Source organism: Anser cygnoides, chromosome 15 (genome assembly GCF_040182565.1).
Source record: "Anser cygnoides isolate HZ-2024a breed goose chromosome 15, Taihu_goose_T2T_genome, whole genome shotgun sequence".
Classification (NCBI taxonomy): domain Eukaryota; kingdom Metazoa; phylum Chordata; class Aves; order Anseriformes; family Anatidae; genus Anser; species Anser cygnoides.
The window spans coordinates 1,094,110-1,121,039 of record NC_089887.1 but is presented as its reverse complement, the minus strand read 5'-3'; the positions used below and the strand labels follow the sequence as shown (position 1 = coordinate 1,121,039).

The following is a 26,930-nucleotide window of genomic DNA, read 5'->3' as shown; positions in this document are numbered from 1 at the left end:
CCCCCCTTCGTGCCAAATGGCACAAATGAGCAACAGCCCTCGTGTCTGTCAGGGGACCGGAGTTGTTCATCGTGCCTTGGGACTGCTTTGCCACGGTGAAGGCAGGCATAAGCCTAGCGAGCGAGGGCCCTCCTCTTTGCACTGAATTCACTGCAATTCTTGGCCCTTCCTTCCAGGGGCAGGGTGGGAGCGTACTGCAGGGAGGGTTTGGCTTGTGAAGTGCCTCCTGCAAACCAGGGGAGTATTGGGGCAAAGAAACAAAAACGTACCATGGGTTTAGCTGCAAAACCAAGTAATTGGAAAGTGACAGTAATTGCTCAAAATACGAAACGCTCAGGCACAGCCACCAGCTTGGCATCCTTGCCCTGCAGCTTGTGCGGATCTCACCGTGGGCCCGAGGGGTGGCTGCAAACCAGTGCGATGTGAGCGAAGGGATGAGCAGCTGGGGCAGCCTCCCCCCGGCCGGGCATGGCTCCGACCCCGGGCGGCATCCCCAGTCCCAGGGAGCTGCTCCGGCAGCGCCTGCTCCAACCCCTGGGAGCCCAACCCGGCCACCGCGGTGCTGCTCCAGCGGGCACCCCGGGGCCCAGCCTCTCGCAGCCGTGTCCTGGCAGTGCTTTGTAGAAAGGAGCCATAGTCCAAAAACCCCAGGGCACGTCCATTTTTACTGGGTAAAACGGAAAAACTGCTGAAGTCTGATGGGGAATTAAAGATATTTGTTGCATTGTAAGGACTCCGGGAAGCTTTTAACCAAAGCTGGGGATTAAATCCAAATAGCGCAAATTTTAGCTCAGCTTCTCTTTATGTGCTGTAAGTGATTAAAAGCTGTAAAGCGCTGTCAGAAATTTAGGACTTCCCCTCCTGGAAACCTTCTTTCCCTCTATTTTACAATTATCATGCTTCGCTGACTGTTTGATGTACCAAGTCTTAGTTTTTAACGTGGCAACGGCAAATGGAGGGCTGCTGCTGGCTACGGTGCGTTTCCGTGCATCATGGAGGCAAAGCCGGGCTAATGCATCTGACCTCGTGGTTTGCCCAGCGTAGGTGGATAAAGGCAAAGCTCCTTTAAAAATATCTTTTTTGTTATTTTGTTTTCTCCAGTTCGGATGATCAGAATTCCAGCCCATTTCCTGGATCTCCTGTTATTTATTTTAATGGAAACATTATCCAAATGAGAGTTTCCATGGGGTTGCAGGGGAGCAGCTACGCACTGAGATACGCTCAAAATAATCTTTGAGTTTCATGATATTAGAACCATCTGCTAAATTATGGATGTCAGCTCTCTGGGGAGGTTTTTAACTCCTCACTGAGCTTGGTTTTTAGATGAATCTTGGTTGATCCTTATTCTCTCTCTGTTAACTCTCCATCTGTCTGCCTTATTTGACATGCTGTATCTGATACGGTTCTTGATGCCTTCAGAACTTTCCTCTGCCCAACAGAGGATGACAAAGGGCTTCTCTTTGGTGGGAATGTATATTCTGGGGAAAATGTACTGGGAGGGAAGCAAGCATTGGAGGTGACTTCCCTGAATTATGCATTTCGTGAAGGGCTTGGGGAAAATTGATTAGCCCCTTCTCCACAACGTCAGAACAAGGAGTTCATACAATGAAATTAGAGCATCAAATGGAGATCAAATAAAAGGCAGTGGTGCTTTGTGTGGCATCCAGTTGCTAGGCAGGGTTCATTCTTGCAGGAAGTCATTTGTCACAGTGTCTGGGTTTTTGAGGAGGGCTGGATACCTTCCTGCCAGCTAACTGCATTTTGTATGGGAGATGAGGCTAATCAAATCTCATGTGGCAGGCTCCAAGCTGATAGCGTGCAGGGGTCAGGAAATGATTTATCATCGCGAGCCAGCCGCGCTTGGCGTGCCAGGTGCGCCGCAGGTTTGTGTGCTCTCCTGGCATCCCGCAGCCCTCGGCTGCGGGCTGGTGCCAAGACCCCTTGCAGACGGCCGGGGGCCCGCGGCGGAGCTGCAGCTGCCTGGAGGCAGCTCTGGGGCTCTCCTGGCTTTCCTGAGCCGCGCGGAGATGGGGCGCACCACCGCTGCTGCCCCTCCAGCCGCGGTCACCCAGCTCCTGCAGCATGCCTAGGGGTGGTGCAGGGCAGCCTTCCCATGGAGTGCACTTCCAGCACCCCAAAAAGCTGATCCAGAGCCCGGCCAGAGAAGGCTGGAGAGACAGGGCCCCGAAGTAGCTCTCCAAAGGTCATAAAGGGGCTGAGGATGGAAGCCTGAAGTCTCTCGAATATGCCAATACCTTCAGAAACAGAAGCACTTGGCCAGAAACTGAAAAAAGCTCCTCATCGTGGTCCTGTCAGCGTCCCTCCCCAGGGACAGCTCTCTCGCTGTGACAGCCGTGGTGGTGTGGGCAGGCGGTTCCAGCACTTGGACGTGTCCCAGACCCGCTGCCGCCGCCTCGGACCCACTCCTGGGCTGGGAGCAGCGCCGTGCTGGGGACCCAGCTCCCGAGCCTGGGCCTGCTGCTGCCGTGCTGCCCGCCAGGACGGGCTCAGCCAGCTCCAGCACTGGGAGTTGCAACTAAAACACGAGCCCGGAGACTGCTCCAGGCTTTGGTATTCCTGGGAACGCGCATCCGGGCTGGCTCCCCTCGGTAGCCTGAGTGCCAGTATAAGGAGCTTAGTGCTCTGATGAAGGGCTTGTCCTGGGCAGGAGGCGTTGGACTGGGAAGGACTTTGTATTCTAAGAGCAAATCTTTCGGCATTGTCGTGTCTTTGGGCAAGCTGCCCAACTGTCTGCTTGTGGAAACTCATGTGAGTGGAGACGGAGCATGTGAGGTGAGGTGTCTTGCATATGGTGGGGAAATTCTTTGCATTTGTTTACATTTGGTAAACAGAAGCGAACACTCCGAATGAGAAAGAAGGTGTGCGTGCAGGCGACACAGAGCAAACAAGCCCTCTGTTCGCTGTAAATAAATCTGGCAAGCCAGAGGCGGGGATACCTGCCTCGCTCCTTAACGGGGTGGAATTAGCGGTTGCCAGGGCTGCGTCTGGTCCGCCCCGGCTGCGGGGCCGTGGTGGTGACGGTGACCGCGGGTGGGCTCTGGCCTCGCGCGCTGGGGCTGCTCCCCACACCGGGGGACCAGGGGCGACCTCAGCAAGGAAATGCTGCGTGGTGGCTGCGTGCCTGGTTCCTCGCTAACACGGGGGGTGCCTGTGAGTGAGTTCACGTGCCAGAGCGTTCCCCGCGTGCCGCCTGTTGGGGCTGGTTGTTCCCAGCAGCTCTCCCACACGTCAAGGTTACTGTACCTTAACGCAGGGCTGTCTGCTCCAGGAGCTGCTGCGAGGCTGTGGAAGCATCCGCTCTCCTCTAATTGCGCTTCGTTTAGTGTCAAGGTCTGCCAGCTCTTTTTTCTTTTTTTTTTTCAATTTTTTTTTCACTTTCACTGGGGGTTTCCTTTTTAGCTCTGTCCCGCCGACCACTGCTGCAATCCAGGTGCAGAGGTGAGACCTGGCAGTACGGCAGAGGCAGTGCTGAAGTCAGCTCCAAGATTGGCGTTCATTTTGTAGCTCAGCTTGGTCACCAGCCTTGTGTCTGTGATACTGAAAGTCCTCAGCAATTAGGGGGCTTCCACCCGGCAGCTTGTGGCAATATTTCTGCATAGTGCAATCAAATGCTGGGTTTGTCCCTCCTGCCATCGCTGAGGACTTACCAGGGGGCTTCTGTCTGCTGCAATAATTTGCAGCATTGTTGCAAAACACGCAAACCTACAACTGCTCCCAACCGCACGCTGTTGTATAAAGCTTTAATTTGCTGGCCTGTCTCCCTGTGCTCAGCCTCCCGGTTTGGCTGGCTGTCAGCATCCTGGAGCTGATGGATGTTCTGCCTCCTGCCGAGCTGTGCTAGCAGCCCTCTCTTCCCCCAGGAGGTCCCTTCCCATGCTGGAAGTGCAGCTGGACATGTGCTGTGCAATGCTCGTGCTCTTGGAACGCTTCTTAATTCGTTTTTGCTGGCTCTCGGTTTCTGCGATCGGTTTAGGAAACAGCTTTATAGTTTTCTTGGGGATTTTTGAGCAGTGGTTTAGGCAAAGAAGCTTATAAGTATCTTTGTTTTGGTTTTGTTCATTTTGGTGCCCACCCTCCCCCAACACCGTTAGTATTTTCTCTCTTTCCGTCCTTCAAAATAAGGCTCTTTCCGAGGGTCTGGAAATATCCTAATGATTTTGTGAGTTCTTAGCTCTGGAAACCAACCTTCTTAGAAACCTTTCTTCTTCAGCCAAATGCACAGCTGGGCTGCGAGCTGCCTTGTCCTGCAGCTGTCTGCTGGTGCTGCTGATCCCCGGCGCGCAGCTCTGGTGGAGCTGCAGCCGGCTTGCTCGGGCTCCTGCAGCCCCCGCCTGAGCAGCGCCGCAGGTTTCTGCTTGCTAGAGCCAGAGCTGCTTCAGGTAGAAATTCTCTTCCCGAACTGTATCCAGGATCACAAGGAAAGGAGAAACTTGATCTTGCTGTGATGCGTTGGTGCAAGTTGCCCCAGATCTGAGAAACTGTGCTGCAGCTGCCGTTAAAAGTGTGCGTTCCAGCAGGTCCTGTAAGCCTGCGGAGAGTATCGGAGCTGGAGGGCTCTGCCTCTCGTCGTTTGTAGGGTTTTCAATTCTTCACTTCCCCCACGACAGCGATATTTCCCCAGATGCCTGTAACAGAGATAGCACTAAAGAAGAATTTAGGGCCAGTAAGCAGTCTTGCATTATGCAACAACAAATGGTAAAGGTTAATGCTTCATTTTGTTGGATATAAATGACTCAGGACGTTTGTAGCTCACCAGTGGGATTTGATAACTTTATTATCATATAATAAGATTTACAAATTAACTGTCTAATTAGCAACCTGGGAAAGCTGCTGCTTGTACTGTAGTTTCTACGCTGACAAAGATGCAAAAGCTCTGATGTGATGAAACCAAGCACGGCGTGGGAGTGCCCGCCCCAGCGGTGCTCCGTGGGGCTGCCGGTCCTGCTGCCGCGCTCGCAGGGGGGGAAGCTCCCGCTCTCTTTACGCTATCACGCACGGGTCACGGGAGGAAAGATCTATCAAATCTTCTTGTGTCTGCCAGGTGGGATGCACGCCCATGAGTTGAGGCAGGATTACCTGCATAAGCTCCTACACCTGATTAATTCTCTTGGATGGTTTTCTGCAGAGACTTATATTCACCTAAGCATGCATGAAATGTTTGCGTGGATTTTTTCAAGGCTTGCAGAGCTTCGTTTGAGGCGTCGGGTGCGAAGCCCACACCACTGCAGTCAGCAGAGAGCCACTTGCTTTGGATGCGTAGGCAAGCGTTGCACTTCATCATCTTCAAATGGATTTTCCTTGCAATCTATATTAATATTGATTGCTGAAGAACCTGCTACTCTTGCTAAATATTCGGTCGCCACAAAGGTGGCCTGCAGTGACTTTGAATATCATTTACTTAATTGAACTGTAGTATGGAATGTTTTGAGGATGCTGCAATCATTTTTCCACTTGGAGAGAAAATACTGCATTTCTAATACATTCTTTAGGTCCCTGCTCGAAGGGCAGGAGGTGTTAACTGGGTGTGTATATTTAATGCCTTCTTTAATATTTAAACTCTTCAATAAAACCTTAAAAAAATAAGGGGAGGTTGTAATAAGAATCTGGCATGCTTTTGAGCTTCTCAGGTGTTGGCTTTCTAGTCTTACCGCTAGAAATGGGTATTTCCCCTCTTCTGCTCACGCACGTGGAAAGGTGAAATGAGCGTGTTCTGTTTTCACGGTTTGTGTCACGGCAGAAGTGAATAGCTAGCGCAGTGCTTGGGTGTGCTTCACTCTCGCTTCAGCCATCCTCTAGGCTGTCTGTAAGGATCAATCACTCGCAGCGTTCTCCTTTCCCTTACTTCTTCGGTATTCCCTCCTTGTTTCCCCTTTTCGCCTAACTTCTGCCTGACAAACGAAACATGTAATGAGCAGAGCGTGAGAAGCCACTGCAGAGTCCTCATGCACAGCAGTACCTAAGGCTTGAATTTTTTAATGCTTTGTTTTTAAACCAACTGCAATCAAACCCCACAGTTCCACTGATGTGCTGTATCTCCTGGCTGTGCGAGGCAGGCTCCAGGGACCGATGCATCTCTGTTAAGGTGCTGGCGTAGCAGGGCCCTGGTCTTGTCTGCCTGACGCAGGGGATCCGGGAGCGTTGCTTCGAAACCAAAGCACCACGGGTTTCTGCCAGAGCAAAAATAGAAAGGTCAGATTTCTGACTTTCCATAAACTGAAGTCAAAGTGACAGCCTGCCCTCTCCCTATTCAGGGGAGGTGTGTGTGAAAAGTAAAACAGAATATACACAGAAATAACTAATTTGGTGAAGCTCTCCTCTAGCCCGCTCTTACGAGGGCAGGAGCAAACCTTGCTTTGGTCCCCGTGTACCTCGTGTGCTCAGCGCTGCTGGTGGCAGCGTCTGGGGAGGGCACTTGCTTCAGCACAGTACTGAATTGCAGGAAATTTGTCACCGCGTGCAGCGCTGGTTTAGGTGGGGTGAGCTTTGTGCTCGGGGTGGTGCTCCTGTTGTTCAGGAGGGCTTTCCACAGAGCTGCCCGGGGTTAGCTCAGCAAACTGCCTGTGCACCGCGTTACGTGGGGCAGTTGAGAAAAGGAAGGAGTGGTTAGCCGATGGAAGGAGTGTGGCAAGAAAACCTGTTGCAATGCCCAGCAGCTTGCCGTGGTGGAAGAGGCGCGAGGTTGCTTCTCCCGGGGGCCCTGGGGGCAGAGCGGGGCTGGCTGCGGGCAGGGCGCAGGGCACAGGGCAGGGCAGCGCTGCTCAGAGCCCCGAAGGCAGGGCCAGCACGCACACAGCTGCTCCTTTCCTCCTCCAGCCACGGCCACCCCCAAAGGCAGGCAGGTTATTTTCCTGAGGCAGGAGCAAACATTGCTGTCCCCGAAGTGCAAAAGCTGCTTAGGTGCTGGGGAAGGTGGAGCTCCGAAGGACTTGCTTTTCTTTTTTTTACCTACTCTTGAGGGTCAGGTTTGCATTCACCAGCCTATTTTATGTGGCACTGAGGAATGGCATTCGGCAGGCCAGCCTGGTAAGCTTGCTTCTTCAGCCCAGCCAAATTACCCCATCTCTGCTGGGAACCTCCTGCAGCATCGGTGTGCAACTCCCGACAGTGCCCGCGCTCCGGCGTGTCGGGGAGGCTTATTGAGTTTATACACACACTTCAGGACAAATCTTTGCTAATAGAGTTCTAATTTCTTCCTTCCTGCTTCCCAGATGCTTCTGTCTGCGTATACAAATGACAGAAATGGTGAACAATGTTTTCAAGAAATGTTTATTTGTTAGACTCAGAAAAGCAAGCGAGAGGTCCTGTGAGGAAAGAGTTCCTGGCAGCTGCTGTGCCTCTCCAACCTTCTGTGTTTGTTCTTTTCATAATGAAAAATGTGAAAAGGAAAATGAATTTAAAACTGTATGTAGCAGGACACGATAAGGGGATTGTGAGTTTAATGGGAAACATCACTTGGTTTCTCCTCGTTCCTTAAGAACAATCCTATGTGGATGCAGTTGAGACCTGCTTCGTTTAGGTGCGCCTCCATTTGCTTTTCGTGCTCAGTTTCTCAGAACCCCCTCAGCCAGCGCAGCTCGTCTGTTGTTGCTCTTGCTTTTGGCACAACTACGGCCCTTGGGAAAAGGATGTAGCAGCAGGAGAGCCCTGAGACACAGCTGAGCTCAGTGCCCAGGTTTCCCTCACACAAAGCACAGCCCGGCACGGCTCGGCTCTGCTAGGAAAACCAGCAGTCCCCAGGGCTGGGACCGGCTCCTGCGAGCGGCGCTGCCCGCAGCGGTGGCTGTCGCTGCAAGTAAGGTGTGCACGTGGCGTGGGGGGAAATTGGCCTTTAAGTGCAGAGCGTTGGCTGCACAGACTGCAAAACACTGCCGGCGGCTTCAGACTAGTGTGTGCTGTCAGGGTTTGCTGGTTTAAGGGATGTGGATTTAGCTCCGGATACTCATGCTTGAAAGTCTGGGTGATGGCACGTTGGGATTAATTTACTGCGCCGCTCCCAGAAGATTGACTTTGTCATCTACGTGCGTGCGTGAGGAGGGAGAAGAGGGAGAAGTACGTGTCTTCTGGTCTGGCAAATGGAGGCTGTGGAGTTACTAAAGAAAAGCAGAGCTGTGGGAGGAAAATTGCCCACCTGTTCTCGTCGGTACAGGCTTCCATTTTTGGACACATGAACTTTTCAGCTCAGATATCCACGTATGCCAGCTACTCCCTCTTCTCATACATGGGGGTGACCTCAGCGTGCTTTCAGCAAGTGACAATGAGCTCAAAGTGAATGTAAGGGTTCCCAGCCCTTCTCTGATGTTTCTTCAACATTTTGCTTCTGCTTAGTTTTACTGAAATGCCTGGTCCAGTTGACAGTAGTCGATAAAGAAATCTGTAGCAGAATTTTAAATCTTAAAAAAAACCCAACTGCCTAGAGTCCTAGATGCCTCTTCTCATAGATCAACCTAATTGCTTCTTATTTTTTTAGTTCTGGATTCATGTGGTGCAAAATCTCAACGCGCCTCTGATGCTGTCCCTGTCTTCTCTCTGCAGTTTGCTGCTTCGTCGTGCACAAGCGGTGCCATGAGTTCGTTACCTTCTCGTGCCCCGGCGCTGATAAGGGCCCTGCCTCTGACGTAAGTAACCAGCCCAGTGCCACGAGTGGTGTTTGGGTCGCTTTGTTTCACAGCACTTTGCAGAAGGCATTCCTCCGGCTTTCGTGGCTGACGACACTTCTGTGACGCTATTTCACGTGCACCTCTAACTCATTGTTATCATAGCTGTGTGGGCTCCTGTATATTTTGAGACACTCAAAATATTTTCAAATCCCCCAATAACTTGCTCTCAGCAGCTCAGGGAGAATGTGCAGGAATCCAGAGACGTTTCAGTCTGGGACAACAGCCGATAGCCTTACCCCATCTCCCCTGAGTCACAGCCTCAGCTTTCCCATCGAGGGGCTGCCACGTGAGCTATTTTTTATGTTTCAGGTTAATTAACGTGCACAAAGCACTGACCACTAAAAAGACGTATTAATCTTCCCGTGGATGACTTTAGCCAATGTGCCCTGAGCTGAAGAATGCTCTCTCTTCTGGCAAGGCTTGGCTTGATCAATTCCTTTTGTCATAAGCGGTATACCTGGAAGAATTAGCTGTCATTTAAAAGGTGCTTACTGTGTTGGAGTTAAAAGATGCTTACTAGACTGGAGTTAGCCTCAGGATATATGCCTGTCCTTGTTCCTCCTCAGCTCATTACTTTTTTTGAAGGCATCACTGCCCCGCATCATTGTTTAGGTGTCGGTTCTGCACTGCCCTGCGTTTGCTCAGCGTTACCGCTTCCCGTGGCTCTCAGCTGCTCGCGTGCAGGTTCCCCGGTGCCAACCTGGGGCCCTTATCAGGAAGAGCAGGCGTCGCTTTTTCAAGACTCTGTTTCGTATCATCTTGCAGGTTTAATTAAGCCAGTACATATGTTTGTTGGTCTTCTCAGGAAAAAACCTGAAGACACATGTCGTGCTTGCTTGTGATTTGCATGGTGGGTGTTGCCTCCTAGGCTCTGACTCCCTCAGACAGAAAACACAAAACTCACAAGGCAGCATCATCAAGGACAAAAAAAAAATACTGGATAATACCAGTTTAGATGTGACTTTCAGAAAGCAATAGTGATGTTCCTTTAAACAAAATACATAAAGCAAACACGACCAAAAATGCAGAACACCCCCCCTCGCCCCCTCCCAAGCCAGCTGACTTTATGTCCCCATCCTTATTTTCACAAGGGTGTAATTTTCTGGTGGATCCCAGTGCTTTCGGGGGCGAGTGACAGAGCTGGAGTAGCAAAGCAGAGCTCACTCAAACCTCTCTGAATGGCTCTGCCAGCACGTTTCAGGTCTGTCTGGCAGTTTGTGTGTTTTACCGTGGAAACTGGCTAATTTGGGGAACTGCTAGGAGAAAAGAGATTGAATTGGGGAAACTACAGTGCACCAGAACTCTCACCCTTAAAAATAGAACCAGTGGGAGCAGGAAGTGCGGCACACAGCTGAAGGTGGGGGCTACACACACGTTGTCAGTCGCCTTTGCCCGGAAAGGGGCTGGTGCTGGGATCTGGGGAAGTGCCACTCGCCCGGCTGGCGGAGAGGGGCAGACCTGGGCAGGGCGCAGGGCGAGTGCTGTGGGTCTGGGGGTGTTTGAAGCTGGGACATGTACTGCCTGGCCCTGGACTTGAGGCTCTTCCCTGGCCCACAGGAGATGTCTGCAGGGGAGACAGAGACTGTTCGTGCCGGTGGGATAGAGTCTGGGGGGGCACGGAGAAGGCTGAGCGTCAGTCAAGGTGGTCTGGGATCCTTTGCCTGAACTGCTTTACTTTTCCAGCCAAACCAGAACCCAGGCTTACTGTCTCCCCATTCTGCCTGATTTCTCCTCCTGTATGAGTTTACTGGGTTTGGAGCAATCCGGCTGGGCTTTGGTCCCGAAGAACCAGCAGGGCAGCTCCCTCACGGAGCTGGCATCAGGGACCCTGGCAGCAGCGATGGGTGGGCTGGTGCCTGACGCCCCCAGGCCCCAGCACTGCTCTGGAAGCTGCTCGCTCTGCCTCCAGCAGAGCAGTGACTTTATCTCAATGCCCAGCCTGGTCCATGTGCACAGTCTTTCAGGTCAGACTGCATTTCTGCATCACCACGTGGGGGTCAGGAGCTGGACTGGAAGCACACCTCTGAATGCTTCGCAAGGGCTCACGTGTGCGAGCAGCTGGCTCCGTGGCAGCACAGAGCATGCAGCCGGGTGACAGTAAGGGAGTGTGTGCTTTCTGGTAATGCATCTTGCTTTAATCCCTCTTAAGGCTCATAGTCGAGTCCCAGCTTGAATTTCACAGATTTCTTGGGGCGTGTTTGCTCACAGCTCCTCAGCCTCAGGCTGCACAGCACAGTGCCCTCCAGTGTGCTGAAGCCTTCCTGACAGTGCTCCTCGCTTCCAGGGAGGATGCTCGGCAGAGCGGTGGTGTCAATGCTGTCAAAGAAGGAAGAGGCAAATGAAGCTCCTGGGTGTTTCCAGGGCTGAGGGCAGGGAAGCTGCCCTGCTTGCTGCCTCCCAGTTCTCCGGGCTGGAAGCTGGGTGCTGGGAGCACTGCTCTGAGGCTTCTTGGTTAAGGGCGGTCAGGAGCATGCTTCGAAGTATGCAGGGCATTAAGCCCGTGTGTAGCAAGCCCTTCTCTTACAACATCTCTTGGAGCGGCCATTAGCTCAACTCTCCTCATGCAGAAACTCTGCCAGAGGCTGCGCTGTCCTGCTGGGACGTGGTGCTCGCTGCTCTCCTGGGCTGCACGGTGGGACTCGTGCGCACTTTGATAAGCCCACTTTTATTTTCAGTTCCCACCAGACAATTAGTCAGGGTACTCTGTGTTGTTTTTTTAAATCCCCCCCCCCCGGCACTTTGCATGTGGCTATTGCTTTTCTCACGGAAGGCTTTCAGCTCCGCAGGGACTGCTGCTAATTGCAGCGTATTGGTAGCTATTGAACCTTACAAATCGGTTAGTGGAGGGGAAAAGGAGATGCGGTAGAGATGCTAACCTAAGGGAGACTAGTGTATCCCCAAATGCTCTGATCTTGAGGACTGCTGCTCCATGGCACTTCTGTATGAGGAGCAGGGTCCGGAGCGGCCGCTGTGCCCCATCTGACCATGCTGAGCTCGGGGCACGCCGCAGCATTATTCCTGGCCCCGGTGGCAGACGTGCCCCTGGCCCGAGCCGTGGCAGTGCTGTGACGGGCTTTGCAGCGTGCAATTTCTCTGCAGCACACTGCAATTAAGCCCGTGGTGACGAAGAGGGGGCGAGGTCTTCCTTCCTTGCACAGGGAGGTCTCTGCTCACCCACCGGGCTTCCTGTGCTGCTGGGAGGCTGCCGAGGAGGCTGGGGGGGCGTGAGCGCAGCCGGCCCCGGGGGCTCTGAGTCACCCCCAGAGGCACCCGCCGCCTCTGGAGCCTGGGCTCTGATGCTTGTCATGGAAATAGCACTGAATTTATGTGGCTAAAAACCAGTGCAAATGGTCCCCCTCTGCTTCGCCTGCCCCAGGGTCTCGGTGTCGGGGCCAAGGGGCACTGGGAAGCTTTTCTGCCTGCTCCGACTGTGTGTGGTGGCCCATCCCACGGGTTCCCCGGGCACCTACCTGTCCTGGTGCTCTGTGCTCGGGTAGGGGGGCAGGAACATCCCCCGGCTGCTGGGGGAAGCATAGCCCAGCCTTCTGCCCTTGACACCCTGCTCCTTTTTACATTGTGGTCTTTAGACTTTACCTTCTTAGAAGTCTGTTAATAAATGAGGGAAAACCTTTTCATCCTAGCACAGGAATGTGCTCTTCTGTATGCACACTCGTGTGCCAGAATTCAGCACGCAGGTCAGGCAGCAGAGCTGCTGCCACCAGCGGTCCCCCTGCTGCCACCCTGTGCTTGCGGAGAAGTGCAGGGTGCCCAGGGCCGCTCGTGAGCAGCCAGCACAGTGGAGGCTTTGCAGTGCCCTTCACTGCTAAGTAGTGTCACGCTGTGAGATTCCTTCCAGCTGTCGGCTGAGCTCTAACGCGGGCACTTTCTCTCCTTTACTCTGTCATCTACAACTCATAAAGAAAACGGCAGCAAGACCCACTTGTAGCCTGCAGACCTGGCTCAGGCTATGAGATGTATGTCATATATCTAAAAATACATACATTTAGGTATATATTTAGATATTTGTGTGTGCAGAGATGAAATTTATGAGGCTGCTGTAGCTGGAGGAGGAGATGCTGCTTGAGCAGAGCCTGGAGGCTCCCGTCCCGTCTGCCTGCAGCGGCAGGTGCCGGCTGCTCTGCGCAAGGAGTGGGGGGCTGCAGCGGCTGAGGCTGGGTGCTGAGCACGACGTGGGGTTGGCCGGGGGTCAGGGCAGGACCCCAGCAGCAGCTCTTTGCTCCTGCTGGCCAGGACATGCCTGGAGCACCAATGCAGAGCATGGGCCTGTGTTCTGGCTGGCGCCAGAGGGGGCCTGCTTGCTTTTCTCCTGCTAAGCATAAAGCTAAAGCCCATCTGGCTCTGGGTGCTGACTTTTGAGGTCTGTTTGCTTGAGTTCTGGGAGCTGCAAATAAGCGCCAGGCGGCACGAACGAGTGGCTGGGGTTGCTGGGGAGCCGCACGCTGCCCCCCAGGTGCTGGCCCCTTGCCCCTGCTGCAGCCCCGGCCCCGGGGCGCTGCGCGGGGCTCACAGGTGGCAGAGCTGAAAACTTCCTGACGTGGTGCGAAAGTGGCAGAAAGGTGCCAGCAAACGCGACTGCAGCAGAGGGAGACGGAACGAAGGATCCTGAAATGCTGAAACCACTTAACCTTGTTCAAGGAAAATGGGGTTTGGCAGTGGGAGAGCTGCGAGCCAGATGCCACCTCCTGAGCCGTGCGCGGGAGCCGGGCAGCCTGCCCACCCAGGCACCGCTTCCTCGTCCTCGCTCATCATCTGGACAGCAGCTCACAGCAGGCAGCGAAGGCAGCAGGTGCCGGGGAGATGTTTTGCCCATTTCTTTGCGGTTTTGGCTGGGGGTTGATGTCACGCTTTCTCCCCACCAGCCCTGCCCAAGCTGGAGGGAACAAGGAGAAATGAGGAGCATCTGACAGCCTGGTCCCGGTCCCAGTGCGCAGCCCCCTTGGCCGGTTGATTACCAGCAGTTTGCCTCCACGTCCAACTGTGGGTTAACTGTGGGTAGCCTCTGCCTGGAAAGGGAAAGGTCTAACTTAAATCTAAACTGTCACATTTTTAGAGGTGCCACTTGGCACCAGGACGTGCCCCCCGGATCAAATTACCTATAGCTTGCCATTGTTGCTCGGTAAGTGTTGCCACTGTGGCTCCTCAATCGGACATGTAAAGGCTGCCCAGCTGGTGTTAGTTCATTTTAATACATTATTTCCAAAAATGGAGAGAGGAATGCAGATGCTCGAGACTTAAAATAGGGAGCAAAAATGGCCCTTTTGTACCTGGATGTTATTTTGTGAAACTCTGGGAGATCTTCTGTTTTGTACTCCTGGATGGCTGTCAGGTGGGATTTAACGGGGGGATGCATGCAGGGCAAACTTTATTCCTTCTGCACTGGCAATCAGGCTTCTTGCAGCAATTTAATCCTTAAGAAGCTTTGAATCAGGAGACAGAAAACTGCTTTGGCAAGTAACAGTGCCTTGTCTACATTGGGAATCAACTGGGGACAGGGCTTCCTTCTGAACTAATGCGAAGCTTGAGTTTTCCTCTGCTCTGTTGTCGCTAATAACCATGGCATGAGTCTAGAGCGACCTGTAATTATGTCAAACACTGATAGAATCTAGGTTGTAACAATTTTAGCTATGTTTTTTTGGTCTGTGGAGCAATCTGGTAACTGTCATTCCTTTCACAAATACTAATATCCAATTAAATCTTGCAGAAAAAATGAGTTTAATTTATTGCATTTGTTTAAACCTTACAGTATGTTCTTCATCACAGTGGGCCATGTGATTTTGCTGAGCTGGCGAGGGAAGAGATCCTCTCCCCGTGGCATCCCCGTGCTCAGCATCCGCAGGGTCTGCGCGGAGCAGCCGCTGACACGGGCTGTGCTGTCGGGAGCTGCAGACATGGGATGCAGCAGTTTCAGCCAGGTCCTGGCTGGTCTGGGGCTTGTAAGCCCAGCTGGCTGCTGGTTCTCATCCCCAGAGCTGCTGTATTCTGGTATACTGGCCACAGAGCCCATGGAAAAATATATTTTAAAAATTTCTAACTTTTCTGCTTGATCTCTGTATCTTTTAGTACTTCATAGTTACTTCAGGATCAATGAAAAAAAAAAACCACCACATTTTGCATCCTGTGAAGTACTTGTGGTACATGTGGATGCTTAATTCTAAGCAGCTGGGTGATATTAGTTACTTAAAACTATTGTCTGTTCAAAGCAAAGTACGTGCTGAAGTGTTTTATGTGACAGTGGCTTGTGCATGTCTCAGGCATATGGCCCTGGGAGGAGGCTGACATTTTCCACTTTTCAGAGCGTAACAAAACTGGAGAGCGGTGAAATGTCAAAGTCTTTCTGTTATCATTGACTAGTCCTGCTTTGGAGCAGTTTTCTCTTTGATCTGGTTGTGTTTGAACCTCCTGGAGGAACGTGCATGTGTTTAACCTTGCAAAGCCGACAGAGTATGAGTCTTCCACCCAGGAGAGGAGGACTAATTATACAGAGATGATAGGGCTTTTAAGTAAAAGAAAAAAAAAAAAAAGCTTCTCACAATGGAGACTGAAGCTCTAGATACAAATGCTGGTACTGAAGCTGCTGGGGCTGTTTTCATGCTAGATTGGTCCTAAGTCACAGCAGGATTTTTTTGCTTTTGATGTCTGGAGATGTTCCAGTGGGTCTGTGTTTTGGCCATCAACATTGCTGAGGACAGTACGTTTGTTATGCAGCTGACTAGCTGAAGCCAGTGGTGTTTTTGCCATTTACTTCTCTAATTCAGTCCAAATGTGCCCTGTGTTGGGCTTTGGGGTGCTGCTGCTTACAGCCACACGCTGTGCCCATGCTGCACTGTGCTCAAACTGCTGCCTGCCTTGCATTCCTGCCGAAGGTTTTAGCTTTGCCATAGTTTTCATGTTAATGTGGTTGAAACCCTTATTAACACAAACGTATTAAGCTGTGCTGTTCTTTATTACAAGCTCTGACACTCCTGTGTTCTCCTGTTTGCAGGAGGCAGAGTTAGCATGCCCATTCAAGCTGAAGTTTTCTGAAATATGGCAAGGTCTTCAGGAGCTGAAATCAGGCATGTATAATGTAATGCAGTTGGCAAACCTAATTATAGTCAGAGCTATTAGTAGAATGCATAATTATTTAAATTGTAGACAAAATAATCATGAAAATGACCTCCTTTGCATTATCCTGTTAAAGGTCATCTAATCAAGATGCATTAATAAATATCCGAGTTGCTCCAGGAAGATAACAGGCCACTCTAGCTTCATTTTGATTTTGCTTTTAATTTTTCCAGCACTTGCAGCTTTAGGATAGGATATCTGCAGTGCTGTTGGTGCGGCGCCCGTGGCCTGTCCACACTCTCTGCTTGCTGGAGGCAGAACAATTTCATCTTTGCCTGGGACTCCTCCTTTCGTGAAAAGACCCAGAATTGTGTGTGTGTGTACTGAAAAACATACTGTCATTTACTTTTAGAAGAAGAGAGAAGCTTCATGGGGAATGCTAGAGCTGTGGCCCTACTGGTGCTTCTAGAATCAGTGTCGGTGGGTGCTCCTTGTCCTGCATACGCCCGTCCCTTTGTGCTTCCCATCACCAGCTGCCGCGCCAACACTTGTAGCAGGGGCAGGGGATGTTCCTCTGCTTGCCAAAGCTTGCGTTATTCTCTGGAGCATCTGGGTAAACGTGTGATGGCAACAATTAGCAGCGAGCTCTCAGCGGCAGCAGAAGCAGACACCGCCTGTGCTGCCCGAGAACCAGCAGCTCCTTCAGGTTTCTGCTCTCCGGGCTGCGCCCAGGGGCGGGGGCTGCAGCCAGCCCCTCCGTGCAGGACGGCAGCGCCTCGCCGCAACTTGCTGCTCGCTTTCGTCGTGCTAATTAACTTCTCCAGCTCTCGGCGGGTGCCATCTGCCCCTCGTGCGAGGGCACATGCTGGCTCCTCCTGCAGGCGCTGCGGGCGCAGACGGCCGGTGACAGTTCCTGTGGGATGAAGATGTATCGGCGCTGCTCCCTCCCGGCACCTTCTGGTGCTTCCCTGGCTCCGCCAGAGCCGAGTTCGTTCGCCTGCCAGTTTGCACTTGTCTTCAGCCCTGCAATTTGAAAAGCTCTTCTCTCGTTTCCTCGGGGAGCTGTGTGTGTGTCTAGTTACGTCTGTTAAGATTGCAGCCTCCCGTTAAATGACTGGGTGGGAGACTGAGGTTGGGTCTGCGCCCAGCCTGCAGCCCCGGAGACCTCCTGGCTTGGTGCGTGCAGAGCAAAACGATCTGGGGGGCAGAAGGGGGTGGTGCCACACGTGCCCACCTGAGCAGCATTGGTGAGGGGCATCCAGCAACAGCGTGTCCGGCGGGCTGGGGCAGTTCGGAGGCCTCCCAGTGCCCTCGGGCAGCCTCCAGGCTGCAGCCTGTGCAGACAGGGCTGGGGGAGCCTGCTCCATGCAGCTAGCTTAAACAGGAACAGTGGCTCTCACACCATGTGAACGATAATAAACATTTTTAAATAATGTTGAGATGCTCGTGCTGCCTGGGGAAAAAAAGCAGAGTTTGTCTTTTTGCTGCTCAGTAAGCGGAGTGTATTTTATTCAGTGTTGGCAGCAGCAAGAGAAGAGTAACTGTCATCTGTGTCCCTTTGTGGTTGTCTGACTAGCAGATGAGATCTTTTGTCAATAAAAATGTATTAAGTTGCTGGAAGCTGCCAAGGAAAGCTGCCAAAGGCAGGTTTTACCTGCGGCCGTGTGTTTGACACTGAAGCAGCGCCAGCTGCGATGCTCGTGGCCGTGCCTGCGCAGCCGAGCCCCCGGCCCTCCAGTGCCGAGGCCTGGTCCGGCTGCGGTGCTGCGAAGGGTGGAAAAGCAAGAGAGCTGGAGGCTGGGGCTGGGCGGCTGCAGGGCTGGGACACGGAGCCTGGGTGCAGGCAGGCGCAGAGCTGCGCTGTGCACAGCCCGTCCTCGCCAGAAGCGCCGGTGCCCATCGGGGTGGCCGCAGTTGTCTTCAGTTTGTTGCCCCCCAGCTGCATCTGGGTTTCGCCAGCAAGAACGCGTGCAGGAGGAGGATGCTCCTGGAGCTTTCTCGTTAGTGTTCCCGATGCCTCACAAACAGTTATCCTCCCTGGAGGGAGCGCAGGCTTTGCTTTCCAGTGTCACCTTCAGAGTCACTGTTAGGTCGCTCCCGTGCCTCTGCTGTGAGTTGCTCGTTATGTACCACGGGGGGCTTTCCCTGGGGGAAATGTGGGAGCAAAGTGCAAGGTTTTTGATTTAATGTCCGCGGGTTGGGATTCATTAGGTGCAGACAGCAAGCTGTCACCGTGTTGTACGCGCTCTATTAAGCTGCCTAAATTGCTATGAAATTCACTTGAAAATAGTCTCTTCACATGAGCTGCGTTAATTCTTCTTCAGAAGAGATAATTTACGGCTTTCTCTGCAATAAGATATGGAAAGCAGGGGCACATAATTTTGGAGCAAACCTCAGTGGCTGTTCTGTAGAGTCCAGCAAATTTTGTCAGTACAAAGGATTAAAATAGCATCACCATCCTCAGCCTGGATGCCTGCATCCCCGAGGAGAGGAGATGGCTGCGCGCTGCTGAAGGACAAATGGTGCCGTGGTGTGGGAGAAAGCCACGGGAGCTGGGGATTTTTATTATTTATATTTTTTATCATCATGAGGAAAGCAAAGAAACTTAAGTGCCCTTCACGTGTGACTTATTTTAAAGATGAACCCGAGTGAGCTGGGTACGTTTTTAAAATATTTTATGGCTCAGGCTTCTGGGCCCAAGGAAGGCTCCGGTCCCCCCACCACCTCTCACCTTCCCCCTGTTGAAGGCAAAGGCATTTCCTGAGCTACGTCTCCTCTTAGCCAGGCAAAGCTGAATTTACTGCAGAAGTAAATAAAAGCCCAAACAGCATCCAGTGCAGTGTTTGCAGTTCTGGGTATGACAAAGGTGCTCTGCTCGCGCCCTGTTCGTGCCCTGGTGCTGGGCCTCTGCTGCGATGCTGTCCTGACAAAGAGCCACCGGGTACCTGCCTGCCAGGAGCTGCGGGTGAATCGTCAGCCTGGTCGCTGCTCCCAGCTGCCGGCTGCACGCCAGTGGAGAGCAGCGGCTCCTGCAGCAGCCCCCGCAGGAAGGCACGTCTCGCACCGAGGCAGTCATCCAGCGGGCTCGGTGGTGGGCATGACCCTGACGAAAGGCAGAGGCGACGACTGAGATCTCTGCAAGTCAGAGCTGCAGTTCTGCAGTAGCTCGTTGCACACCAGAAGCCTGCTGTCGAGCCGAGAAGCAGGAGCCTCTCTGATGGGTAGGGACCTGCCGGTACCGCTCAGAGCCAGCAGCTGCTCCTCTTGTTCCCTGGCGCACGTGCTGACCTGCTCATTTCAGCTCCCGTCCTCGGGACACGCAGGCATCTCTCCACGCGGAGGATGACAGATCTGTGGCAGTGCTGATGAGAAAGGTCAGAGCTTCTCGGTGCAGTAAAACACTCTTAATGGCATTTTCTAATTCCGCTCCAAAGAAAGCTTTTTCTGTCCTGTTCTTTGGGGACCGTGCTGCTCTGGTAGGAGTGAAGGAGGAGCAGATTTTCTTTTCTTGGCAAACTTCATTTTAACTGTTCTTGTTTTAAGTCTCTCAGCATCTGCATACGCAGTGATCTCGTCATCTCTGTCTCTGCGGTACAAAAATAGGCTCTTTGTGTAAAGACTTCAGCCTGGTTCGAAAATGATACCCAGAATTTCTGCGTTCTGGCACGTTCCAACACACCACTGAGGGTGAGGCAGGTCCCTCCTGCTCCCTTGTGCTCAGGGATCAGCCGTACCTTCCCCGAGCCCGTTCCTCCGTCACCTTCATGCCCTGCTGGGCTCCAGCCCTCGGCTGCCTCCAGCTGCCAGGTCTCTGCAAACCAGCCCCTCGGGGGTGGGCAGCAGCTGGTGAAGCCCCAAACGCCCCAGCGATGGATCTGGCATCCTCCGAGCGGAGGATCCCTGCCCCGCAGCCTCAGGACGCTGGGGGCTGTTTGGAGACGCTGCGGCTGTTCCACGGCAGCACGTCGTGCCGCTGAAGCACTGCTCGCTGCGTGCCTGGATTGTCTCTCTCTGACTTCTTTGAAACTCCCAGTTCCAGGGGGAATTTAAAATCGTTTGCATGAGGTGGAAACTGTCTCGCTTTGCATTAAGCTTGTGTTTTTTATGAATGACTAAAGCTTTCATTTGCCTAAACAGGAATATCTCTATAAAGAAGGGAGCACAGAAATTGGAGCGCTCGGGGGCGATTCCTCCCCGTGCCACACGCTGGGGTTTGGCGGGCCCGTGGCTCGTGCTCGAGGTGCCCGGGTCCTGCTGGCATCGGCCCGGTGCCGTGAGGGCAGGGGGTGGTCGGCCGATGCCCCCCAGCTGGGGCTGCTCGGACCCAGGGGTAGCCCTAACATCAAGAATTAAGTTATCTGTGCTCACTTGCATCTCTGGGGAATGTAAAAGGCTCTTGAAGGTACGCTGTTACTCACCAAACTGTCTTTTTGGTAGCTGGAGGTTGTCAGGAGACGGGTGAATTGTGAACCCCCTTCTCAGGCCTCCTGTCACACAGCTGACAGGTGAGCTGCTGGGAGGAGGCGTCTTGCATTCGGTATCAACAAGAGGCTTGCTTCAGGTAAAACGTGAGAGATTTCCAGCTTCGAGTGACATAAATTTGCTGCAGCTTGTACCTAATCCCTTGCACTTAACAGGCTGAATTAAATGAAGCTCAATTACTTGTCCGTCTTTCTGGTATCGCTCAAGTTATCTGTGACACTGAGAAAGAATAGAGAATATTAGTGGTTAATGCAGCTGAAAGCTTCAGTGCAAGAGTGGTAGGAAAATTAATTTAAGGGGAAGGTACTGTACTGGCAGCTATGTCATGCTAGGCTCTGACTCCGCTCTTTATTTATTTACTTAGCCTATAGTGTCCCGAAGAGGTGACTTTCCTCATGCCTGGGCACCTTTCCAGGCCATTAGAAAGCCAGTCAGCTCAAATGACTGAGCCAGGAGCTGTGCCTCATCCCTAACCTCTAAACAATTAACCTGAGATGAAATTAAGCCAGCCGGCACTTGCCGTGGTCTTGCCCTTGCTTCAGCTCTGCTCGCGGAGCCTGAGGAGAGAGGTTTTTGAACGTGACCCCCCTCAGGTTAGGGGGGTCTTGCTGAGAGCCTCCTGGCTGCCGGGCTCCCCTGCTGGCAGAGCAGCAGGAGGCCGGGGGGGCCTTGGGGCCGGACCCCCGCCGAGGCACCAGGGTCACCGCGGGAGCTGGTGCTGGCAGGGCGAGGACGTGCTGCTCACAGAGCCCAGGAAAGGGCATCCTGGTGCTGAGGGCTCCCTGAAAGCAGGGCCCTGCTTGCAAGGCTGCACAAGACTGCAAAGTGACTGCGGTAAACCAGGCGCTCCTGGCTTGGCATGCAGCGCTGCAGGAGCATCGGCAGTTGGCTTTAAGAAAGCTCCAGATATTAGAAGTGTTCCTTACGCTGCTCGATTCCCTCAAAGCGTGCTGGGGAGGGGTGGGCACCAGGGCACAAAGGAGTTTACTGGGTAGTCTTAGTATAGGTGGACATCACGGGTGTTTTTTCTTGCTTTACCCCACTGGGTTGACGTGCATCTTGAGTAGTGTCCAGGCCTTCTCTTGGTTCTCTACATACCAATTTCACCTGGTGTTTGCTGTGCTAAGACCAAGTTATTTAAAAACAATAAATCCCTAAACAAGCCAATGCCTTGCTTTTTCATTGTTATAGCAACACAGAGAGAGAGTAATAACGCTGGATCTTGGTGGCTGTTGGAAAAGGTCCACATCAGTCGGTGGCTGCTGACTGAAGTCCATTAACGGCACCTCTGAAGCCAGCTGGCATGCAGAACGCAGCGAACGGAGGTTCCCTGCCAGTATTTGATGCGAGTTTATAATCTTTTTCTTCTGTTTTCCTCCTAGGATCCCCGGAGCAAACACAAGTTTAAAATCCACACGTATTCCAGCCCCACCTTCTGTGACCACTGCGGGTCGTTGCTGTACGGGCTCATTCACCAGGGGATGAAATGTGACAGTAAGTGGTGTAACTGGCGGCTGCCGTTGCAGCAGAGGAGGCAGAGCCAGCGGCGGGGGGGCCTCACCTGGCGGCGGGGTCTGGGGGTGCCACTGGCACCCGGAGAGCAGGGGCAGGGGCACCCAGCCCGCTCCAGCACTCGGGTCTGCAGAAGCCTGACCTCAGGCACAGGAGCAGCCGGGGAGTTACACGGAGAGAAGATGGGGGATGGAGGAAGAGGGGGGATAGGGAGAGAGATTAGTTACTTCCCTAGTCAATCTTGTACATTCCTATTTAAAATGACTGTGAATATACAGCGTCTGCTTACATGCTTACGCCGTCTGCGGGGAACAGCATACTCTGGTGCTCACCATGTGCTGGTTTTCTCATAAATATAGAAGCTTGCTGACTGTTATGGGAACAGTGTATTCATTATCACCTTAAAATGTTACCAAGTAGAACTGAGTTAGTTTAACATATACATATATATATACAGGTAAAGGCATGGGGGTATTGGATGCCTTTTATCAAGTCCTGGTGAATCCAGCTGAATTCCCAGCATTGCACCATGGGTGGGATGGAAGAGAAGTCTGATAAATCAGTAAAATTCTTCAGTAATTAGAGCAAGGGCTAAAAGCCCTGCAGTCTGTAGGCGAGATCCAGGGATGCTGGTGGGGCCCCGTCTCTGTGCAGTGCTCTGCTGGAGTCCCAGGTCTCCGGCTGGGTTTGGAGGCCCATTTGCTGCGTGTTTGTCCCCGAGTCCCTCGCAAACATCCTCACTTAAAGGGAGAGGGGTTCTTCCCCCCAGCCCACCCCCAACTCCCCTGTGAGCTGTGGCAGGACGGCAGGAGGTGCTGAGCAAACCTTTCCTTCTCTCCGCAGCCTGCATGATGAACGTGCACAAGCGCTGCGTGATGAACGTCCCGAGCTTGTGTGGGACGGACCACACCGAGCGCCGGGGCCGGATATACATCAGGGCCGACATCGAGAAGGATGTTCTAACCGTTGTAGGTGGGTGTGTGGCACGGGGACGAGCCCTGCCCGCGGGCTTTTCAGGTCCCGGGAGGGAGGGCTGGGAGCTCCTCCATTCCGCTCTGCCCCGTGGAAAAGCGCGGTGTTTGTTTTGTGCTGCCCGTGTGAGAGCCAACATCCGTTTCCCATTATCTGTCCGTGCCTTTAAGGGTGTCTGGGCCTCTCGGTGGGGATTTGGGATGGCGTTTTTGCCTGGCTAAAGCCCTGCAGCCTGCGCTCAGGGCTCTGGAAGCCGCAGCGTGCCCCCCATGCCCGAGGTGCTCGCTGTCCTCCCGGCTGCTGCTGGGCCAGAGGCTGCCCCGCACCGTGCTCCTGGGGGACACAGCGGCCACCCCCTCGCCGGTACCCGCTGCCATCACCCCGGCTGTGCCCGGCGAGCAGCTCTGAGTGCCGCTGCTCTCTTGCAGGCTCTGCCCTCGGATGTGTGGGGCCGGAGCCACAGGCTGGGGACTGCAGGCAGGAGCGGGGTGCGCAGCAGTTCCCTTGGACGTGCCTGAGAATGACTAGGCAGGGGCAGAAGCAACCTCAGCCTTGCATAAGAAAATTATTTTTTCCCTTAAAGGAGAGCTTCATTGAAACATGGGACTTTCTTTTACGCCAATACTGCTCTCTAGGCACCTTGCTCCAGGGGACAAGGCAGGTCTTGAACCCAGCCTCTCATGCACCCAGGCTGAGTGGATGGGCATACAGAGCTGCCAGTCCCACGAGCACAGAAGGCTCCCAGACACCGAGGTGGTGTTCCCTTGGCTCGGGAGGCAGGGCAGGAACTCCCTCAGCCCTTTCTGTGCAGCTGGAATTTCTTTTCTTCAGCTGGGTTTGAAAGACTGTTTTATTTCTGGCCCTTTATGGAGGTGTTGGTGAAAACATGTCATCTGTTGGCTTTTCCAGAAAGGCAAGGAAAATGTACTGTGCTCCCCAGCTCTGCTGCATAGCTAATGAAGGAGTGGGAGCACTTTGAGAGTGGAGAGACTTTGTGCACTCACTGCTGAGTTTCCTCCTACCTGACCAGGCAGGTGAGGGCCTTGGGCTTTTCATTGCAGAATTCGGAGGGAGGTGGAAATGTCCACCCAGACCCAAGCAAACGTGGCCCTGGCATTTGGGAGCCACGTGTGTGCAGACCGCAGCTGGGCACCACAGTTTGTGCTGTTGGCGCCTGCTTTGGCTCACGTCCAGTAGGGCGACAGATTTCCGTTCCCCCAGCGGCTGTTCGCTTCAAGGAGGCAGAGCCTGCAGATAATTTCTGGGTTTGTGGCGGTGTGTTTTTGGCAGGGAGAGGCCAGAACCTGTAAAATTGGGGCATGGTTGCAGCACAGCTCCGCCGGTGATGCAGCCCAGCACGGGGCGCTGGGGAGATGGGGCTGAGCCAGCCGGGGGCTTTGCTGGAGCTGATTCCTGGTGGGCGATGCCCTTTACACGTTTCCTGCAGAAATCACGGTTTGGGGCAGGCAGGGAGCGACAGCGCGGCACCACCAGCTGCGGTCCCGTGGCGGTGGCTGCTGGGGATGAAGCCTCATTCCCGAGGCACCAGTGTCCCCCTGGGCCCCGCACGGGCACATCCGCAGCTCACCGGCACCCGGCTGGCCGAGCCCGGAGGGCTGAACCCCGAACCAGACATGAGCAGCAGCTTCTTTGAAGCCAGTGCTTTACTGAAACAATAAAACTAAAGCCCCCCCTGCTGCCAGCCTCACAAATTTGTCTGCATTTCCAAGCCCTGCACACGGTCTCCCTGCTGCCAGCTCCTCTCTTCTGGGCAATTTCTTTCTGCTGCTTCACGAGGCAGTGCCGGACGCCGTAACGTGCTGAGCTGTTGGGGTAGTGCAGGGCCGGCGTCTGTTTTTAGGGGCTTTTGATGATGCCTAAGCGCCAGTGTACCTGGCTGTATGGCAAAATGCAGATTCTGGTGCTGGGGCAAGATCTTTTCTCCATCCTGTCGGGTGTGCAGGGCCCTCGTCCAGAAATCTGTTAAGCTCCCCCATGGCCCAGAGCATCGCAACTGGAGCATGAGATGTGAAAGGTCCCTCGGTGCTTGGCTGTGGTGGCAGCGAGCAGGCAGCGTGAGCTGGGCAGGAGCAAGTGCCTGCAGGTGGCAGCATGGGCATGGCATTGGAGCTGAGGAAGTAAATGCTTTTATTTTTTCCTTGATTTGAATTTGACAGGATTTGCGAAATGCTTTTTGGTAGCTTGTTTTTCTTTTCTCCCTCTTTCTCTGACTCTTTTTCTTCTAATGATAACCTTTTCCTGTCAATGGAAAATGCAGCTTTTTGGTTAAACAAAATGTGGTGTTTGATCTGAAATGACTTGTTTGGTCAGCTAGCAATATGCAGAACTGCATCTGCTCATACCCCCTTTCTGAAGACCATGGTTTGCCCCAGGCAGTGTTTCTCCCTCCCTCTGAGACCTCCTCTGCACGCTGGCAGCAGACAGGACGCTGCTGCTCTTATCAGCACAGTGGGTGCTCGTGATCCTAATCTCACAAAATGAAAATCAATAAGAAAGGAAACATGTTGAAACATAACACGAACGTGCTCTGTGAAACTCGCTGCCGCAAGGTGCAATTTTAACCACAAACCTCAACGTGACATGGGAAAGGAGTGGATGTTTTGCAGGGACGCAAGTTCCAGGCTTGTACGTAGGCTGTGGTTTCGTTGAGCTGTGCTCTCATTTTGCTGCTTTATAGCACTCGACATGGTACAGTCCTGTCTACAGCATGGTCTGTAGATACTAAAATTGTAAAAAAAAAAAAAAAATAAAATAAAAAAAAAAAATGCTAATACAAGAAAAATCCAAGCTCCAATATTCTTAGCTCTAAAGAACTGGGATGAACCTCAAAGCTATGGGGTGGACGACTGGAGAGAGCGGCTGTGTTGGTTCCCATGAGGCTTGGGTAGTGGCTGTTGGGCAAGGCAGGAGATCAGAAGGCAGCAGCTGAAACTGCACATTGCTCCAGGTCCACGAAACGTGCACAGAATGGTCCTGGCTGGCTCTCGATGGAGTTGACTTGTGCCAGCTGCAGTGATGCGATCAGGAGCAGCTCTGGCCCCGGCTGATGCCCGCCCTGAGGGCGTGGGTGAGAGGCTGGTGGCAGAGACCCAGCCCCATGCTCGCAGGAACGGGTGCTGGGCTGGGGCTGCTCGGCTGGGCCCGGAGCTGCCCCTCCTTGGAGCTCCAGGTTGTGGTGTTAATCGCTCCTTGGTGTCCGGGGAGCGGCCCCCTTACGGCTCCGGTCACACTGTGCATTGCGTGCAACTGTATAATGGTGCACGCAAGAGTGCAGCTTTGCTCACTGCAATCAAAGCCCTGTGAGTGCAATTGTCTGCTGCTGCAAGGGTGTTTCTGAAGCACCGGGATTTATTGGTGTTCCCAGTGTCTAAAAATGCATGGTGTTGTCTAATAACAAGGTACCTGGACAAGTAAATGGCACCTTCCTAAGGCTGTGGCTCTGCGCCGTTGCCACAGGCTTGGTGCGTGTCTGCCCAGCTGGTGCTGGGACGGGTGTCTGGGGGCCTTGTTATTAGGGCACAAACCAACCTGCATCCCATCCAGCTACGCAGTTCCGTACATGCTCTTAGAGAGTGCTGTCTTCTCTCCAGAAGCACTGAGGGCTGTGGGAGCACCATCCACGTCCACAGGCGGTGACTGCAAGCCCAGGGGCATGCGTGGGGCCAGGAAGGAGCAGAGTGGGCCGGTGCCAACCCAGCTGGGTCACGCTGAGCATTGCTTTGGGCTGCGCACGGTGCAGGGGGCCCAGCTGGCTCCCCACGCTCAGCTCGCTCGTTTGGCATGGTTGGTGCTCGGCACAGAGCAGCGTCAGTTGTGCGAGGCGTCCTGCGTGGTGCCTTAGCAGGAGGCAGGCTTTGGCTCCAGGCCTAATTAGACAAGACGGATTTGAGCAGAAGGAGAAACGTGTTTGGACGTCCAGCGCTCCTGTGCAGTTAGACGGGCTGGAGCTGAAACTTACCTTCAGCGCTGGCAGAACAGGACGCAGGGAGCGGATACATGAGGCTGGGACACCACAAGCAAGTGGCTAGAAATTGCGCTAGCAGGTCTGCTTGCTGGCTGCATGATTTTTAGTGGCGACAAAGCCTCCTTGCAGCCAGTGCCGTGCCGTGCAGCTGCAGGACCGGGCCCCGCTGAGCTGAGCACCCTCCGAAGCACCCAACCCGTGCCAGCCGCCGCGCGCACAGCCCTGTGCAGAGCTAT

At 53.4% G+C, this 26,930-nt stretch overlaps 1 protein-coding gene across 2 annotated transcripts in view; it reads left to right on the top strand.

Moving 5' to 3' along the window:
- PRKCB (protein kinase C beta) overlaps window positions 1–26,930 on the top strand; it is a 119,446-nt gene that overhangs the window by 38,274 nt on the left and 54,242 nt on the right. For both annotated transcript variants that reach the window (XM_066977446.1, XM_066977445.1), the window contains exons 3-5: window positions 8,554–8,636; window positions 21,608–21,719; window positions 22,581–22,709. In XM_066977446.1, the coding sequence (XP_066833547.1) occupies window positions 8,554–8,636; window positions 21,608–21,719; window positions 22,581–22,709 (324 nt within the window). The remainder of the gene's footprint in view (window positions 1–8,553; window positions 8,637–21,607; window positions 21,720–22,580; window positions 22,710–26,930) is intronic.